This window comes from Selaginella moellendorffii, unplaced genomic scaffold, assembly GCF_000143415.4.
Source record: "Selaginella moellendorffii unplaced genomic scaffold, v1.0 SELMOscaffold_11, whole genome shotgun sequence".
Lineage (NCBI taxonomy): Eukaryota > Viridiplantae > Streptophyta > Lycopodiopsida > Selaginellales > Selaginellaceae > Selaginella > Selaginella moellendorffii.
Window position 1 is genome coordinate 1,225,980 of NW_003314272.1, and position 17,319 is coordinate 1,243,298.

Below are 17,319 nucleotides of genomic sequence, written 5' to 3' on the forward strand. Positions count from 1 at the left end.
CAGCCCAGCAGCAGCTGCACACTGCTGCACGCCGCACTGCATTGCACTGCACACAACTGTGTAGTGTTGTTGTCACAAACCACGAACTTTTTCTTTTTCTTTTTTTTTCTGATCACCCATGTTCAATGAATATATAGCAACAACCAGACTGCCTTTAAGTGCCTCTTTGACTATATAAGCAAAGCACCTCCAAGCCACCCCAACACCATCAATTCATTCATTGGTTTCCTCCTTTTAACTCTCCTCTTGGGCAGCTCCGGTCACATTCTCTTCTCCCAAGTTTTTTCGTTGATTCTTTTCGCATACACATTTTTCCAAAGGCATGGCGAACAAGTGGGCTGCAATGATGAAAGTCTGTGCGGTGTTTGCCGCTGCCGCGCTCATGCTCCTGCGGCGAGTGCATGGAGATGGAGGCTGGCTGGACGGAGCGCACGCAACTTACTACGGAGGGAGCGATGCGTCCGGGACAAACAGTGAGATCCCTTGAAAACCTCCCCTGTTCTATTCTCTTCTGGTTTCTCATTCGCATTCTCTTTCCTCTCCTTGCCAGATGGAGCTTGCGGCTATGGAAACCAGCTGAGCGCCGGCTACGGCTACATCACCACCGCCCTGAGCACTCCGCTCTTCGAAAACGGCGACATCTGCGGAGCGTGCTTCGAGATCCGGTGCGCCGGTGGCGCGGGATGCCTGCCGGGCAATCCCTCCACCGTCGTCACCGCCACGAATCTCTGCCCCCCAGGGAGCAACGGTGGCTGGTGCGACCCGCCCAAGCCCCACTTCGACCTCTCGCAGCCCGCATTCAGCAGGATCGCGAGCATCCCGAATGGCCACGTTCAGCTCCAATACAGGAGGTAAGAGAGAGCGCTCACTCACTGCTTAACTCACTCACTCTCACTCAGCTGACTAAATGACTTGAGTCGTTGACTAGTTCACCTTTTGACTTGACGATGACTATCAATGCAGAGTTGCGTGCGATAGGCAAGGGGGGATTCGCTTCACGGTCAACGGCCACACCTTCTTCAACCTTGTCCTGGTGGAGAACGTTGGCGGTAGCGGCGACGTGGTGGCAGTGGAGGTGAAGGGCTCCGCCACCGGGTGGCGGCAAATGCAGAGGAACTGGGGCCAGAACTGGCAAGACATGGGCGACCTTAACGGCCAGGCGCTCTCCTTTCGGGTCACCGGGAGCGATGGGAAGGTGGTCACGTCCATGAATGTGGCTCCCGCGGACTGGCAGTTTGGGAGAACTTACAGCGGCGGCCAGTTCTGATCAGCGAGAGATCCACGAACACAAATTCCATAGCTCTAGGGAGATTGGAGAAAGCGTGATTTTTGAAGAGGAGGTGACGATACTGGCACCCACTTCGCAGCGAAACCCGATTCTATACACATCCATTTGTATCAAACAAAGCGATCAATGACACGTCGATTTATTTTATCAGCGCTCTTCCAATTCCAAGGTTTTGGAAGACAAACCTTCCACCCTTGTTGATATCCTAGAAGGACGCAACGTCTCCCACTTCGGTGGTGATCCTGGAGTTCACGACCGAGCACTTCTTCCTTATCTCCCCGTTGGCTCTCGTCTTCCACTCGATGTTTCCCATGTTGATCATCGACTGCGCGAACATGGAGCGGAACGTTGGCGGGTTCTGAGCGAGCGAGTTGATGAGATTGGCAGCGTCCGGGTCGGTTCGGAGCACCGCGTCCGACGAAAGCAGCCCCCTGTTGGCCTCGAGGTTCCTGTAGTAAGCATTGTCGAAGCTAAACTCCGAGTTCCTGTCCAGCGCCACCGTCGGGCTCGGGTTTGCTCCCTGCGGGCAAATCCGCCGGAGCTCCTCACGGTACGTAGCGTCCAGGCTTGGGTCGGGACGTCCGGTGTTGTTAAAGTTGTAAACACGAGTCTCGACGAATCTACACTTCGCGCGACCAATGGTGTGTCCGCCTGTTATTGCAATGTTAGTGGAGAGTTCTAGCTTCAAGAGAAGCTTCTTACCGGAGAGCAGCACGAGGTCATGAACTGACAAGCCTTTGCCCCTGAAGATGTCTCTCAGCCGACTGAACGAGGAAGCGGGACCCGGTAAGCTGTTGGCTTCTGTTCTGCTAGAGATTCGTCCGTCAAGGCGACCCGTTGGCACCGTGTAGAACATCCCTCCAAACTACATCAATCAGACTCGGCGATGAGCAACAAAGTCAAAAAGGGAAAATCATACGTAAGTCGTCGCGTCCCTGGCAGCAAAAGCGAGCACATCCGCACAGCTCACAACTCCCGGGCACACAGCCTCCAGGCGAGTTTTTGCGGCCTCGATAATATCGAAACCACGAGCAGAGTTGTTGTTCCCGAGCGCGAACATCTCGACATCTCTGCCATCAGTAGGAGTGGATTCCAAAAGTATCGATCCATCGCACCCCTGGACAAATGAGTCACATTCGTTACAACTCACATACATAAAGCTTAGACGATGAACTTACCTGGACAAAGCAGTCATGGAAGAACAAGCGGATAATCCCGGCTGGTGCTGTTGGATCCCAGTCAGCTGCACTCTTGACAGTGGCCGCGACTATCTGTTCAGCGCTCGGACAAGATCGAGCATAGCTGTGAAGAGAATCGGGAGCAGACGCAGAACAAGCTGCTGCTACGAGGAGTGCAAGGCAGAGAAGTTGCATTGAAGCCATAGAGCTAATGCAAAGCCAAGCTTCTGAGGATATATATATACATACGCCACACACCATGCACACGCAGGCGCCCACCCGAGACTCCGGGGGCTGCTCAAGGAAGTCTGGTTGCTCTGCGTGGTCGTGGAGACACATACACCATCGGCCGCCAGCTGTGGACCGAATAGAAAATGAGTGTGCTGTCCTTGGTACATGAACTTGTAAGACGAGCTTGGCTTTTGCGTTGCTTTCTCGATTGACGAATATTAGTGTGTCTAATGACCTGTCCTTACTCTCAGCTGGGCCGATGGAAAGCTTTTTAGACCAGCTATCTCTCTACAATAAAAGGTGTATACATACTTTGTTCGCGTGCATGTCCACGTCAAAGTGCAACGGGGACAGGGGTGGTGGTGTGGACATGGGAATTTCGGCGTTACCTTGTTGTCTTTGCTCGCCCACTTATCCATCGCTCCAAGTTCCGTGTCGAGACCTTGTTGTTGGCTTGAATGAACGTACGATACGCTTTAGCGTATCGTGTGGGCCGCATTCTTGCTCTTGTAGCCGCAGTCGAGAACTGCGAGGCGTCATCTTGTTGACGGCTTGTGCGGTCATCCTTTTGCCTTCGTCAACTTCGTTCCCCCATGAATCTCTGTCCCCCGGGACGGCGGCTGGTGCGAGCCCACCAGCAGGATCGCGATCATCCCAAACGCCACGCATCCACACAATTTAATCAATAATGTCGTTGGGTGAAGGGCCACACCTGCTTCAACCTTGGCGGCAGCGGCGACCTGGTGGCGGTCGAGGTGAGGTGGCCATTGGTCATGTCCTTGAACGTTGCGGACTGGCAGTTTGGGAGAACTTACAGCGGTGGCCAGACCACGCTCTAGAGAGTGATTTTTGAAGAGGATCGAACCCCGATTCTATCCGTATGAAATATTTTCACAGTTTACAAAGTGATTCAGTGACACATTGATTTATTTTTCCAGCGCTCTTCCAATTTGCCAAGACAAACCGTCCACCCTTGTTGATTGATATCCTAGAAGGACGCAACGTCGCCCACTTCGGTGGTGATCCTGGAGTTCACGGCCGAGCACTTCTTCCTTATCTCCCCGTTGGCTCTCGTCTTCCACTCGATGTTTCCCATGTTGATCATCGACTGCGCGAACATGGAGAGGAACGTTGGCGGGTTCTGAGCGAGCGAGTTGATGAGATTGGCAGCGTCCGGGTCGGTCCGGAGCACCGCGTCCGACGAAAGCAGCCCCCTGTTGGCCTCGAGGTTCCTGTAGTAAGCGTTGTCGAAGCTAAACTCCGAGTTCCTGTCCAGCGCCACCGTCGGGCTCGGGTTTGCTCCCTGCGGGCAAATCCGCCGGAGCTCCTCACGGTACGTAGCGTCCAGGCGTGGATCGGGACTTCCGGTGCCGCTAAAGTTGTAGATACGAGCCTCGACGAATCGACACTTTGCGCGACCAATGGTGTGTCCGCCTGTAAGTTACGGCAATGTTGGTGGAGATTTCTAGCTTGAACAGAAACTTCTTACCGGAGAGCAGCACGAGGTCCTGAACTGACAATTTTTTGCCGTCGAAGATGTCTCTCAGCTGACTGAACGAGGAAGCGGGACCCGGTAAGCTGTTGGCTTCTGTTCTGCTAGAGATTCGTCCGTCAAGGCGACCCGTAGGCACCGTGTAGAACATCCCTCCAAACTACATAAATTTGCGGGCAAAGTCAAAGAGAAATCAACAATAGCCGACTTGTGCTTACGTAAGTTGTCGCGTCCCTGGCAGCAAACGCGAGAACATCCGCACAGCTCACAACTCCCGGGCACACAGCCTCCAGCTGGGTCTTTGCCGCCTCGATAATCTCGAAACCACGAGCAGAGTTGATGTTCGGGCCCGCGAACATCTCCACCTCTCTCCCATCAGTAGGAGTCGATTCCAAAAGTATTGAAGCATCGCACCCCTGGACAAATAAACACATTCGTCACAACTCACATACAAAGTTGCTAAGGACGACGAGCTTACTTGGACAAAGCAGTCGTGGAAGAACAAGCGGATAATGCCGGCTGGTGTTGTTGGATCCCGGTCCGCCGCACTCTTGACAGTGGCCGCGACTATCTGTTCAGCTCTCGGACAAGATTGAGCATAGCTGTGAAGAGAATCGGGACGAGCAGACGCAGAACAAGCTGCTGCTATGAGGAGTAGGCAGAGAAGCTGCTGCGGGGACATTGAAGCCATAAGAGCGGAACTGCGAATGATGAAAAACCAAGCTTTATGAGGACATATATACGCCACGCACCAGACACATGCCAGCGGCCACCCAAGACTTTAAGTCCAGTTTGACAACTATGGGGGCTGCTTGAGGAACTCTGCTTGGTTTGCGTGGTCATGGTGGACGTGGGAGCCACACAAACAGTCGGCTGCCAACAGTGGACCGAATAGAAAATGAATTTGCTGCAGCCTTTTTTGATAATTGTGAACTGGTAAGACGAGCTTCGGCTTTCATTTGCGTTTGTTCTTGGACTGATTTGCCTGATGACTTGTCTTTCTTAGCCTCGTAGAGCCATGTAATCTTCACACCGACACGCCAAGTCTGTACAGCCAAAGATTTATCTTTTAGGATATGCATATGGTACTGTACGATACCGCGAAGATGTTGAGGAAAGTTCAGCTAGTGAGGTGTAGTCACTCTAGGCAAAAGAACGCTTTTAAAGCGAGCTGGGCCGGTAGCAGCTTTTTAAACTAGCTGCCTCGTCACTGGATGGTGTTCTTGTCAATCACTTCGGCTAAGATGCTTACTTACTTTCGCTTTGTTCACGTGCCTGTCCTCGTCAATGAAGGGCAACTGAGTGCTGAGCTTGTGGTCGAAAGTATTGCCCCGTGCTATTCATGCGGCCGATATAATAGCTCGAAGAGAATCAAAATCATTCAAGGGATGAATTCGACCAGTACTCTGCTACTAATCGGCAAAACAGGGAGGATTTGTTCCCCAACAGTTTTGCAGGTCTGTCGAACTCCATCAGTAATCCTGAAAAGATTCACTCAGAGGTGTAAGTATTATCGCCCCGATGGGTTCTGCGTACCATCTTCAAGCGCCAGAACCATGTCGCTACTAACCACAGTTGGGATTCTGTGAGCGACTGTGATCGTTGTGCATTTGCCAAACTCGTCTCCGAGCACTTTTTGGAGAACTGCGTCGGTGGTATTGTCGATGGACGCCGTTGCCTCGTCAAGCACCAGGATCTGGCTGCGCTTTAAAAGCGTACGAGCCAAGCAAAACAATTGTCTCTCTCCCACGCTCCAGTTCTCGCCGTCGTCTCCAACTATGAAAATGTAGCTGTCACTCTCGGCTTCAAACTAAAGAGAGCCTTACCAAAGGACTCCAGCTTGAGATTTTTTTCTCTCACACTTTCTCCAAGTTGGCATTTATCCAAGGCCTGCAACATACAACAACAGTCGTAAAGAAAACGATGAAATAAAATCGATCGACCTCCCAAATCTTTTGATCAGTGTACTTAGAAAACGGATCCAGGTTGAAGCGGACGGTGCCACGAAACAATGTTGGTTCTTGAGGGATTATACTCACCCTAGATCTCAAGGCTGTAACGCCAATGGTCATAATATCAACTCCATCTATAAGTATTCGTCCACCGGCTGGATCAATAATGCGAAAGAGCGCACTAATGAGAGTAGTCTTTCCGCTGCCAGTCCGTCCTACGACTCCGACTTTCTGACCACTTTCAAAAGTACACGTGATGCCACGAAGCACGAGAGGTGCGTCTGCACTGTATCTAATCTGGAAAACAGGTATGGTGGAAAAAGAACTATAATGAAAGTGCAATACCTGGAGGTTGTGAAGTTCTACTTTCCCCTCACTGGGCCAAGACGGCCAGAGTCCAGTTTTAGAGGAAGTTTCAACAGGTAAAGATAAGTACTGCTTAATTCGTTCGACCGAAATAATCATGTTAGCCAGGTTGCACTGGTTTTGCACGCTCGCAACCTGAGAATTGTTTAAAGACAGACCGTAAGAAAGTACAAGCCCAACAAATCCTGGGAGTAAAGAAAAGAGATCAGTCAATTCACGAACACGAACGATCGTACCGCTCACCAGGAGAAATTGTACCAGGGGGCAAAATAACCATAATCAACGCGGAGGAGCAAAGAACAGCAGACCACAGCGACTCCAGCCTTTGAATAAGCCACTCTCTTGCAGCAAAATTGTGGAAGAAAGGACTCGTATTAGTGTCAATCATATCCAGAATCTTCCTCGTGAAATCCTCCTGCTTGCGGAAAGCTCTTATTGTAGTAGCACCTGACATAGCTTCTCCGAAGTAGTTCAAAATCGGTGCCTTTGTAGTTCCGTTGATTCTCATCAGCTCACGAGCAGATGCCAAGTTATAAACCTGGCCTTGACACAAGATTTAAACAGTCAGTTCTCAGAAACCAAATGCTCTGTTACCACCTGTAAGAGTCTGTTGATGTACATCATGGGGACAACGATCACCAGAATCTGCCATGTTACAGAAGATGTCATTCCCAAGTTAGCTAAAGCACTCAGGAAGGCCGAGATTGAAAACCCAAAGGAAAACGGAATATCGAGGTCCAAGATGCTCAAGTCCACTGAGAGCTGGCAAGTCGAAGTTAGTTTAAGTAGTGAACAGGAAGAAACCATTACCCGACTTAGTATTCGGCCGCTTGGTGTGGAATCGAAAAAAGACATTGGTGCTGAGAATAAAGAATCCATTGTGCTGTTGAAGAACGACCTCGACGCTGCCAGTCCCATAATAACAATGAGAACCGATCGAATGAAGAGGAAAGCTCCCGTTGTCAACCCAATTGCAGAATACACACCTATGAGTTTTCCTGTATTTGTCTCTGAACTTTCAACCTCAGAAGCCATCCACCAGTTAGAAGCCATCTGACCCGAGAGAAAGACAATGTATGAAAGTGTGGATAGCCCGTAGTAAAAGAATCCGTTGGCTTGCTTCATGTAGTCCAAGTAGGCAGCATTACCAAATTCTTTCTTCTCGTCCTTGGTTAGCTGATTAAACTTCGAAGCTTCAGGTGTGCAATCTTCACCTTTCCGATGCTGAAGACCCGTCTTCTTCGATACGGTTGTCGTGCCTCTCGCGTCCAAAGTGGACATTACATCCTTGTGTGCCATCACGAGATCCCGAAACACGGCGCCTCGCGCAAGAAGGTCATCATAATTTCCAGACTCCAAAACTTCTCCATTCTGCATCACCTGCATGAGCCATCAAGCGATGATAATCGCGGAAAGCACAAGTACAACACTCACCAAGATGGCATCAAACTTTTGAAGAAACTCGACTTGGTGCGTCACAAGGATGACAGTCTTCTGAGACAGAACTCCAAGAATACAGTTCTGCAGGGCATCACAAGTAAGAATTGAAAAGCTGTACAAGGTCAAGTACCTTGAAAAGCGAAGATCCGGTTTGTGCATCCACGGCACTAAACGGAGGTAAACAGACGCGTCTTGATAAACTGCACGAGCAAGTTGAATGCGTTGCTTCTGCCCGCCGCTCAAGTTAAGTCCCCTCTCTCCGATCTCAGTCAAGTCACCGAAAGGAAAGCTTTCTATGTCCTTGTCCAATTCGCAAGCTTTCAGAGCCATAGCATAGCGATTATTGTCCATATCCATGCCAAATAAAACGTTGTCCCTGACTGTTCCAGATTGTACCCATGCTACCTGAGCCACGTACGCTATACTACCAGAGACTTTAACCTGCAAGTGAAAGGAGAAACATCCAAAGGCATTAGTATAAGTATTTTTTTCTTCTAATTATTGTACCTTTCCGTGTAGAAGGGGAACTTCTCCTAGGATAGAGAGAAGTAATGTCGACTTCCCAGAGCCAACCTCACCGCACACTGCCACCCGTGATCCGTTGTGGACGGTCAGGTTTATATCTTTCAGCGTAGATGCCTCAGCTTTAGCCTTGCCTTCGTCCGGGTCCCAGCTAAGGCTGGCGTTGTGCATATGAATGTCGACGCCATCGCCACTAACGTCTCTTTCGATAGCTTTAGGATCAAGCTCTTCGTCTTGTAAGAAAGTTGAAACCCTTCCGAGGGAAACTCGTACTTGAACGATTGCGGAAATCACTTCCGGGACCAGCCTGATCGGCTCCTGGATTATCCTGAAGGTGGCCAGTGTCGTAAACACGTTGCTCGCATCCAGCGGGTACCCCGTAAGCCAGCAAACGATGAAAGTGCTCGTCGAAACCAGGACCGGCAGCAGCCAGAAGATGAAGGCGTTGTAAGTTTTGCGGTACTGGACTTTGGACAGCCACACCAGCTCTTCGCCCCTCAGCTCCTTGATTCGGGCTTTAAACATCTCTTCCCAAGCTTGCAGCTTCACAGTCTTCATGTTTCGCAAAATGGCGGAAGTAGCTCTCATTCTCTTGTCCTGAGCACTCATGAGGCCGTTCTGGAACTTCCGCTGGAGCCTGGCCATGGGCCTGTTGGCCAGCATGGAGAGTCCTATGACCGTGAGACCTGCGAACGCTGGCGCCGTTCCAACCGAATGCACGAGAATTGCCCCTGCCATCGCGATCTGAAGCGGAGTAGTCCACACAACATGGACCCAGTAGCCGAATTCTCCTATCCTGTAAGCGTCCACAGCCATGTAGCTTATCACCTCGCCTGTCGCGTGAGTTCTCCGAGCGAGGCCCGAGAGCTTGAGCTGCTTGCTGTATAAAACTCCCATAACCGCGGATCGCATTCGCATTCCCAGCCTCTTGCTTCCGAAAAGCCACTGCCTCTGGGAGACCGACTCCACCGCCTTTCCCAGGAACAAAACCAGCACCAGAAAATACCCCTGTGAGACGTTGCCACCCTTTGCTGTGCTCGCCACGAAAGTTTTGAGGACGAGAGGACCAGCCGTCACAGTGACACATTTTCCCAATGCGTAGACGCCATTCTGGAGAAAGTTTTTCCAGTAGCACCGTCCGAGGGTCCAAAACAAAGATGGCTGGCTGCTGCTGCTGTTGCTGCTACTCCAGAGCTCCACAAAAGCCTTGTAATTTGTGTCTGCTCGATCCTCTGGAGCCACTCGAGGCATGTCCTGCTCTTCCAAAGTCTTTCTACTTCCCAGAGCTAGCAAAGGATTGAGCCACAGGAAATAGAGACGGCTGATCCATCCAGCTCCACTGATGAGGCAAACATTCTTGCTTCGAGCTTCGTCGTGTAGAAGAAGAGGCTCCTGGAGCCTAGCGCGTGCCTCTTCTTCGCTCTTCTTCTCTTTGATCGCCAAGAAAAGCAAGCTGATTGGAAATGCCGCAATATCCAGCACGAGCTTCCAGAATGCCGGCCCTGTTTCCTGCTGTGATCGATCACTAATCCTCACCACGGCCACGGCCGCCAAGCCCGTGGCAATCGCCGCGGCGCAAACCCTGACGTATTTCCCCGGAATCCGCCTCAGAGCGGCCGATGCAGCAAGAACCAGCCATGCCGATCCCTGCATTGTCGCGGGAATCCATCGCAGCGCCGGCCAGAGACGATTCTCCGCCAGAACGATCGCGAGATAGAGAAATCCCGCGGTGGCTGCCAACGTACCAGTGCAGATTCGAAGAAGCGCTTCCATCACCGCCGACATTGCTCGCGCTTGCTGGAGAACCGCCAGCTCCCGGAAAACTCCAAGCACGCACTGACAAAGGAAGAAGATCCCAAAATCATCATAAACCCTAAATTACGGACAAGGTGGAGGAGGGATATGCTTAGTACTGAAGAATCTATTGGTCTTCTTTCTTTAAACTTTACGATGATCAAACAAGCTAAAGGAGCTTCTTGTTTAGAGGTTAATCAGTATCTTATACAGAGTAAATGCTGTTAGTGAGTGACAGGCTCACTCCGCGGGAAGCTGGCCGTGCTCATGTCAAACCAATTCGAATGGCAGTCGTGCGCGAGGCTCTGCAGGAAAAAATCGTTTAGTTCTATCATCAACCTTCTGTAGGGATACCTGAGCCTGAGATCTAAAGTACATGAATGGAGTGAATCGAAGAAAATTTGAGACTCGAGAAGTATAGATATCTGCGTACCTGTCAAAGAAGAAACATAAGAACTAGAGAAAGAGAGACGAAATGAGCTTACTTCTCGATTTGTCTCATAAGATGGCTTTTGTCCCACAATCCAGCTCTGGAGAGGTAACCCCATCTAAAACGAGCGGTCATTAGCAGAGAAAAGAAGACGGATGAAAAGTAGGCAAACCTTTTGTTGAAGTACTCTCCATCCGCCTCGAGCATTGGCGCAATCTTCTGATCGATGCGAGTCATTAGGACGAGCAAGTTTTGCATACTATCAGCCAGTTCGTCAGTGTCCATCGTCGTCGCGGCATTCGTCTACAGAGAAACAAAATCTCGGTTTGAAAGTTTCCAGCTCAAACATCTGCACAGACCTGTGCTTCACGTCCGCTATTACGGCGCTGAAGCGCAAGGCGGAGCTGATTGAAAACATCGCCTACAACTTCTTTTTGGTTCATGAGCTCGATGAGCTTCGCTCTATGGTCTTTACCGTATGCCAAGGCATTCACCTGGGTCCAAAAAAAGTACAGGTAAGAGATTGAGAAAACGCATTTTCACCTCCTTTTCGAGCTCGGAACAAATGAGAGCAGTCCTCCACCGAAGGTGAACCTTGGATTGACTAACGTCAGTGTAGATATGGTCTCCAACGTAGAGCGTCTCGTCGCCGTGGACACCGAGAGCTTGCTCCACCATTTGCGCGCTACCACCACAATACAAACCACCTATAAGGCAAGCCGGAAGTTCATACATAGCACTGAACCAGAGTAGTACCTGGGTTTGCTTTGAAACATGGACGCATCAAGCCATCCTTGGTAACGATCTCGTACAAGGGATGTGACATTTGGAAAAACTCTGGCTTTCTCGCTGACACAATCACCTGTAAGCTCCCAAGGACAGAAATCAGAATAAAAAAGGTACATTGTATGTTACCATGTCAAATAGATCCCTCCAGTCCATGTTATTAGGAAGAAACTGATTGTAAGCGTACTGCATCATTTTGTTAGTGTATTGATAGTCCGAGTTTGTGATTAGAAGAAGCTTTTTTCCTGCCTGAAATGGCACGAGAATAAGTAAAATGTAAGAAAAAGCGAAAGAGCTTATCACGTAAATATGTTTCACCTCTCTTTGATCCAAGAGTGTCAAGGGAAGCTCAGCATCAGGCTCTACAAAACGCTCTGGCTCGTTAACTATTTCAGCCTGCGTGCTTGAAATGTGTGAGAAAAATAATCCCGAGTCAACTACTCACAGCACCTTCAATCTTCCTTCTACGTGAGCTCTGAAAAGGGCTTTCGCCACAACTTTGTAGAGGCTGTTGTAATCCAAGGGTCCAAGCTGTGGTGGTATAGCACCCTCATCCAATCTGTCAACCATCTGCACGATCAATCACACTCTTGTAACAAGAAACAAACAAACAACGATTCCCGCGAACCTGCATGTACATTACAGCCTCCGAAACCGAGAACAGTGTGTTTAGAAACTCCCATCTGTTCTCGTTACGTAAGTCTACAAGCTCACGGCCATAGATTTCACTGCACCGAGGAATAAAAGAACTCCTCAAATCACTCTTGACGGAAACGAGAATCAATTACCTTATCGTGCGATTGGAAACCATTCTAGTCCCATGCATTGCTCTCTTTACGTAGCCAAATCGGTCGGCCTTCACGAGATTTCCCTTTTCCTTGTCCATGATAAGGCCTCGTATAACCTGGCCAGTTTAAAAGAATGTGAAAAACTCACGACAGCTACACAGAATACCAGCTCCGGGTCAAACTTCAGCCCATCTACTGGGTACCCCATGCTTCTCAAATTGTCCATACCATACTTGTATGCTCTCCCTTCCCAAGCCTGCAAGAAAGAGAGTTTCGAGAGAAATAAAAATCACAGGAGAGAAAGAACTTACATTGACATTATACTGAATCAAAGTGTAGTCCATGTCGTAGCCAATTGCTGCGATGGAGCGAAGATTTAATGTCCTGCTACAGAAAATTCCTCGTGACGCTATTCCATGAGGATACTGTGCCTGTCAATAAAAAAGAAGAAAGAGTCTGTAAAAGAAGTAAATCTATCAGGAGAAACAAGAAGGAAAAAGAATAAAAATCATCAAAAACATACTGGAACATTTAGTTCTTCCAGAAGGCACTCTGCCTCGCGTGCTTCTTCTCTTGCGAGTTCTTCAATTGATCCGGGAGCCAGATCTACGCTTCCTGATAGAATAGAAAAACTACATTGTTAACAAATACTAGAGAATATAAACAACGGGAGAACGATACCAAGATCTTCACGCTTGACGGTCATGTCTCCCATCGTGCTCTCGCCCAGATAATCAATGTCGAACTTGCTATCGCTCGGGTTCCTCACGACATCAAACTTATCGGCAACTTGCTCTCTTTTCCTACTCCCATTGCTACGATCATCATCCACGGCATTCTCATTCCCGCCCTTGGTCACCGACAAGACCCTCAGCTGAGCCAATGATCCCCTCCGGCTGGAAATCGGGGCCAAAATCCCACTCCTAGAGCTGCCCGGGCCATGATTCTTGGCGAAGACAATCGCGCCGACGGCGCCCATTCTAGAATCGCGCATTGCCATACCTCAAAAGCCCTGATTCGTCGCCGAGACCTCGCGCTGCCCCGGGCGATGGCGAGAGCGCGAAGGACGAATCCTCTCCTCGCTCGATCGATTCTTTTGAGTGGGGCCAGTCACAGCCGTCGGATCGCAGCCAACGGCAGCGATCTTCTCATCCATAGCATATATATAGCGTCAAACCCTTAGGGCTAGGGCTAGGGCAAGGGTCCATTTGCGTTTTTGCGGCGTAGGGAGCGAGAAGCGAGCGAACAAGGATGAGGGCAAAGGTATGTCGCGCTAGAGATTCTTCTTTGCTCTAGATTCTTCTCTGAATCGCTTGTGTGCATTTCCAGTGGAAGAAGAAACGCATGAGGCGGCTCAAGCGCAAGCGCCGAAAGATGAGACAGAGATCCAAGTAGGAGGAGGGAAGCGCCCGCGCCCGGTGAGTGCCAAGTAAGAGTTACTCCACTCTTGGCACAAATCTTAGCAAAAGGTGTGGCGGCATTCCTCCCGTTTTTCCTTTCTTCCAAGTCAAATGTATTCGAGGCTATATTTCAGTAAAATCTCACTTTGATCTCGTTTATTGATCGATCGGTTTGGTTCTTCAATTCTGATAGATTCACATATTTCTGTTACAAGGAAACTATGCCCGTTTGGATTGAGAGCTCAAAAAGATAAGCTAAGATCGATCGATTTGGTTCGATTCTGATAGATTCACAAAAACTTCTGTTACAAGGAAAGTAAGAGTCTACTTAAAAGAACATACGGCTGTTTATACGGCCGTAAAAATCTTAAAATACGAAGAGATCTCTCATTTTATATTAGTTCTAGCAACACAACGACCATTGCCAAAACCAATGCACGAAACCTCCAATGATTTCCGGGAAGAGAGGAAGAACTTTCTTGCCGGGAAGAAGCAGCGTCCCATCCCAACACCGACGGCGACGACGACAACGAAGAGCCATCGTCCTCGCACTTGGCGATGCCAAACGAATTGAGATCGCCCAAGGCATCGTTTCTCTCGTCGTCGATCAATACATGGCAGAGCCCCGAGTTGTTCTTGACGACCAAGTTCCTCCCCAGCCGGCTAAAGAACTGGCGCGAGAAGGGGAGCTTCCCGGAGAGCCGGTTGGAGCTGAGATTGAGATGATAGAGCGCGCTCAATCCGGCCAGGGACGCCGGGACGCCGCCGCTCAGGAAATTCCCATCCAGCGCTAGTGAATTCAATCGCGGCAGCGAGCCAATGCTGTCCGGAATAGGACCCGAGAGCCCGGAGCCCGATAGCGCCACCATCTCCAGCCCCCTGAGATTGCCCAGGAAGCCTGGAACACCGCCACCTAACAGAGGATTCCCGCGCATGAAGAGATTTTCCAGTCCGGCTAGCGCCGCCATCGATCCGGGGATGCCACCGCTGAGATTGTTGTAGCTCAAGTCGAGGAATCGCAGAGGACTGGTGGAGCTGGGTAGAACAAGACCACCCTGGATGCGATTGGAGCTCAAATCCATCTTCTCCAAGCTGGAAAGAGAACCCACCTCGGGCGGGAAGGGGCCGGAGAGATCGTTGGAGCTAAGATCCAGGATCATGAGCTTCGAGAGCCCGCCTAGGCTGATGGGAATGCTACCAGAGAGAAGATTGTGGCTGAGAACGAGCTGCTTGAGATTGACAAGGCGCCCCATCTCCGCTGGGATTGATCCAACGAGACGATTCTCCGTGAGGACGAGGCGCTCCAGGGATGTGAGGTTGCCCAGCTGAGGCGGGATCTCTTCGGTTAGCGCGCTGTTGTCCTGGAAAGTGAGATGGACGAGTGACTTGAGCTGCGAGACCTCGGGCGGGATGCCCATGGGCTTGCCGAAGAAGCACTGATAGAAGAAGAGCTTGCGGAGACGCGAGAATTTGAGGATGGATCTGTGGATGGTGGCATTAGCGGCGCATGGGGGATTGTTGACGCTGTCCGACACCCAACCAAGATTGAGCTCCACGACGCGAAGCTTGCCATCGTCGGAGAGGTCGCAATTCACGCCGTGTGGGCCGCCAGTGCAGGGATTGTCGCCCGGGAAGAGCGCCCTCCAATCGATCTCGCTATTGATCGCGCCCAGGACGTCGAAGACCGCCTTGGCCTCCTCGGCGTCCATAGCCGGATCTTCGTTCACTGCTGCGTAGTCCAGTGATGATCCCCCATCGCTGCGAATCGAGGAGACTGACAGAGCGAGGACTAGATAGAACAGGAGTGATCTTTCGAGTAAGACGATGGAACCCATTTTACTTTCTTTTTTCTCTCTCGCGATTCGCTTGGACGGTACTACGCAACAACAGCACCCAAGTAAAAGAGGAAGGGAATGTCCCGCAATAGGGGAACAGCGCGATCCAACACGCGAGAGTGGTAGGGGAGCGTTATTAGAAAAATCGCTTTTTTACGCTCAAAAAGGGCAAACGACGCGAGCCCTGCTGATGGGCAGCGCGGATCTTTCGTGCTCGAAGTAGAAATGCGAAGAAGGGTGGGAGGATACCATCGCGCGAGAGAGAGAAAGAGAGGATTACACACTGCTGGCAACCCAAAACGGACGATCAAGAGCTCGCTAAAAGCTTATCCCTGCGAGGAATTCCCCTGGTTGCAGAGAAATCGTCCGGTCAGACGGATCGGTGAATCAAAAAAGGGGGAAAGAAAGAGAGTAAGAAAGAGGAAGACAAAAGCTCTTTCGATCGATCATTCATCACCTGTTTGATGTGCTGGGTTTGAAAGCCACACGCATGCCGGCCAGGACCATTGCCCAGCAGAGCACAGGCCAGGCTTTTTTAACACCTCCTCGCAGCTTTGCTCTGTCCCTTCCTTCGTCTTCCTCGCTCTGAACACACTGGTCCCCAAAAGGAGGGAAGAAAGCAAAAAAAAATCCAACCGAAAACTCAATCCCCTCAAATCCGATGAGCGAGCGATTCACTGGAAGAGGGTTTTCGAATGCGCTCGCCCGAGCTCGGCAGATCGTTCTCTCTCTCGATCGCAAACTCGGCGCAGTGGTGTGGTGTTTTTACTGCCTCGTTGTGAAACGGGACTGGAGACCGTTAGGTTATATCGCTGTGATAAAGGAGCGCGAATATTCCCAGAGGTTCGCGCCACCGTTTTCGATTTTGACTTGGACAATGACCCTGATCCGAGCTTTCCATTTTCATCGCGTTAGATTACACACAAAACCATGTACTATCAGGGTATGGTTTTCTGGGCCCCCGTAATAGCGACCATGGCCATTCCGATACCAATCCAAACGTTTGGTTCTTACCACATTGGAGCATTTTCTCGAGGATATGTTCTCGAGGAGGTGGTAAAAAATTTCTTCCTTTTCTTTTTTACTTTTGGTTTTGAATGGTTCTTGTTTTTCTTCCGGGGTTTCGATGCAAATCCGTCGCTGTAGCGGCATTCAAGCCTTGCCCTTTCGGGGCAGCAAATGCCAGCGAGCGGCATCAAGAAAACAGGGGCCACAGAGCCCACAATTACGCATTTTGCTTGTTCTCTCGCGCTCTCTGGGCCGCCCTGTTACCAGAGAACCCGAATTAAACACTCAAAATGGATCGCTCGCAGCACTCGACCCACACAAAAGAAGCCCTTGCGGATCATAAAAGTGATTTTCCTTCTGGTTTTAGAGCCTGGCCCGGGAAAACCTTTGAATGCAACATAAGTTATCTCGCTCGCTCGCTCGCAATCTCTGCGTGTCGATCTCCATTGCTTGAATGAGAGATCTTTAGAAGCGCCGTAGCGAAGTTTAAAAACGAAAGATATATATATATATATAAAAAAAACAAGGTGATGGATCAATCAATCAAACAAACCAGCCCGTGACATACACCGCGCGATGAATGACAAATGCCCCGACTGGGCTTCTTGCGCAGGGATGGCGATGGGATTCAAGAATGGAATTTCTGCAACCGGCAAAAGAAACGTCTCGGTTGTCCCCCGCCGTCGGATGCGCGAGCGGGCCAGGACGGCGGAGATGGCGCTGCACGGAAGCCGCAGGACAAATACCCTCCATTTGCGCGCAGTAAATGCCAATGGATAGGTGACTGCGCTCCTAGGTGTACGGAAGAA

The 17,319-nt window shown here is 50.3% G+C and overlaps 6 protein-coding genes and 1 long non-coding RNA gene across 8 annotated transcripts; 2 read left to right on the forward strand and 5 right to left on the reverse strand.

The window, feature by feature from the left end:
- The first annotated feature begins 206 nt into the window (after positions 1-206).
- LOC9658579 (expansin-A11) lies at positions 207-1,435 on the forward strand. The gene is made up of 3 exons (XM_002968700.2): positions 207-473; positions 551-851; positions 964-1,435. Exons 1-3 carry the CDS (start codon positions 323-325, stop codon positions 1,265-1,267), a joined length of 756 nt encoding a protein of 251 aa, XP_002968746.2. The 5' UTR covers positions 207-322; the 3' UTR covers positions 1,268-1,435.
- Positions 1,412-3,366, reverse strand: LOC9650960 (peroxidase N1). The gene is made up of 5 exons (XM_024673924.1): positions 3,166-3,366; positions 2,467-2,985; positions 2,208-2,405; positions 1,991-2,153; positions 1,412-1,939 (listed from the first exon to the last, which is right to left on the reverse strand). Exons 1-5 carry the CDS (start codon positions 3,364-3,366, stop codon positions 1,494-1,496), a joined length of 1,527 nt encoding a protein of 508 aa, XP_024529692.1. The 3' UTR covers positions 1,412-1,493.
- A 177-nt stretch (positions 3,367-3,543) lies between these two features.
- LOC112345900 (peroxidase A2-like) lies at positions 3,544-5,149 on the reverse strand. Its single transcript, XM_024673599.1, has 4 exons — positions 4,668-5,149; positions 4,408-4,605; positions 4,187-4,349; positions 3,544-4,131 (listed from the first exon to the last, which is right to left on the reverse strand). Exons 1-4 carry the CDS (start codon positions 4,878-4,880, stop codon positions 3,686-3,688), a joined length of 1,020 nt encoding a protein of 339 aa, XP_024529367.1. The 5' UTR covers positions 4,881-5,149; the 3' UTR covers positions 3,544-3,685.
- A 394-nt stretch (positions 5,150-5,543) lies between these two features.
- LOC9658580 (ABC transporter C family member 10) lies at positions 5,544-10,328 on the reverse strand. The gene is given in 12 exon segments (XM_024673581.1): positions 5,544-5,670; positions 5,726-5,965; positions 6,016-6,079; positions 6,133-6,438; positions 6,487-6,692; positions 6,751-7,045; positions 7,105-7,269; positions 7,318-7,887; positions 7,942-8,028; positions 8,078-8,124; positions 8,127-8,388; positions 8,455-10,328. Coding segments are annotated over 12 exon segments (4,146 nt in total). The 5' UTR covers positions 10,255-10,328; the 3' UTR covers positions 5,544-5,566.
- An 85-nt stretch (positions 10,329-10,413) lies between these two features.
- LOC9658581 (cytosolic purine 5'-nucleotidase) lies at positions 10,414-13,367 on the reverse strand. 2 transcript variants are annotated; one of them, XM_024673589.1, is made up of 16 exons: positions 12,949-13,367; positions 12,791-12,882; positions 12,579-12,698; positions 12,434-12,523; positions 12,268-12,383; positions 12,108-12,207; positions 11,930-12,049; positions 11,798-11,875; positions 11,609-11,728; positions 11,450-11,555; positions 11,237-11,400; positions 11,053-11,187; positions 10,866-10,996; positions 10,749-10,811; positions 10,618-10,696; positions 10,414-10,568 (listed from the first exon to the last, which is right to left on the reverse strand). In XM_024673589.1, the coding sequence occupies exons 1-16, from the start codon at positions 13,265-13,267 to the stop codon at positions 10,488-10,490; spliced, it is 1,914 nt and encodes a 637-aa protein (XP_024529357.1). In that variant the 5' UTR covers positions 13,268-13,367; the 3' UTR covers positions 10,414-10,487. The 2 variants fall into 2 exon arrangements, with proteins under 2 accessions (XP_024529357.1, XP_024529358.1); XM_024673590.1 differs by lacking the exon at positions 12,949-13,367 and having other exon boundaries at positions 12,579-12,723.
- A 78-nt stretch (positions 13,368-13,445) lies between these two features.
- On the forward strand, positions 13,446-13,826 carry LOC112345902. The gene is made up of 2 exons (XR_002992213.1): positions 13,446-13,530; positions 13,597-13,826. It is a non-coding gene; the product is annotated as an uncharacterized LOC112345902 (long non-coding RNA).
- Positions 13,827-13,920: 94 nt separating this feature from the next.
- On the reverse strand, positions 13,921-16,129 carry LOC9658582 (protein TOO MANY MOUTHS). Its single transcript, XM_002968980.2, has 2 exons — positions 15,960-16,129; positions 13,921-15,849 (listed from the first exon to the last, which is right to left on the reverse strand). Exon 2 carries the CDS (start codon positions 15,500-15,502, stop codon positions 14,060-14,062), a length of 1,443 nt encoding a protein of 480 aa, XP_002969026.2. The 5' UTR covers positions 15,503-15,849; positions 15,960-16,129; the 3' UTR covers positions 13,921-14,059.
- Between the last annotated feature and the right edge of the window lie 1,190 nt (positions 16,130-17,319).

What these genes read in the sequence shown, in the direction of transcription:
- LOC9658579 (XM_002968700.2), top strand. Translation starts at nt 323, where the DNA reads ATGGCGAACAAGTGGGCTGCAATGATGAAAGTCTGTGCGGTGTTTGCC. An exon ending in CGATGCGTCCGGGACAAACA is followed by an intron (nt 474 to 550) that starts GTGAGATCCCTT and finishes TCTCCTTGCCAG; the next exon opens with ATGGAGCTTGCGGCTATGGA. An exon ending in GTTCAGCTCCAATACAGGAG is followed by an intron (nt 852 to 963) that starts GTAAGAGAGAGC and finishes CTATCAATGCAG; the next exon opens with AGTTGCGTGCGATAGGCAAG.
- LOC9650960 (XM_024673924.1), bottom strand. Translation starts at nt 3,366, where the DNA reads ATGCGTGGCGTTTGGGATGATCGCGATCCTGCTGGTGGGCTCGCACCA. An exon ending in TCCATGACTGCTTTGTCCAG is followed by an intron (nt 2,406 to 2,466) that starts GTAAGTTCATCG and finishes TCATTTGTCCAG; the next exon opens with GGGTGCGATGGATCGATACT. An exon ending in TGACCTCGTGCTGCTCTCCG is followed by an intron (nt 1,940 to 1,990) that starts GTAAGAAGCTTC and finishes TTGCAATAACAG; the next exon opens with GCGGACACACCATTGGTCGC.
- LOC112345900 (XM_024673599.1), bottom strand. Translation starts at nt 4,880, where the DNA reads ATGGCTTCAATGTCCCCGCAGCAGCTTCTCTGCCTACTCCTCATAGCA. An exon ending in CCAGGGACGCGACAACTTAC is followed by an intron (nt 4,350 to 4,407) that starts GTAAGCACAAGT and finishes AAATTTATGTAG; the next exon opens with TTTGGAGGGATGTTCTACAC. An exon ending in GGACCTCGTGCTGCTCTCCG is followed by an intron (nt 4,132 to 4,186) that starts GTAAGAAGTTTC and finishes CGTAACTTACAG; the next exon opens with GCGGACACACCATTGGTCGC.
- LOC9658581 (XM_024673589.1), bottom strand. Translation starts at nt 13,267, where the DNA reads ATGGCAATGCGCGATTCTAGAATGGGCGCCGTCGGCGCGATTGTCTTC. An exon ending in GTTCCGAGCTCGAAAAGGAG is followed by an intron (nt 11,188 to 11,236) that starts GTGAAAATGCGT and finishes TTTTGGACCCAG; the next exon opens with GTGAATGCCTTGGCATACGG. An exon ending in CTTATGAGACAAATCGAGAA is followed by an intron (nt 10,697 to 10,748) that starts GTAAGCTCATTT and finishes CTTCTTTGACAG; the next exon opens with GTACGCAGATATCTATACTT.
- LOC9658582 (XM_002968980.2), bottom strand. Translation starts at nt 15,502, where the DNA reads ATGGGTTCCATCGTCTTACTCGAAAGATCACTCCTGTTCTATCTAGTC.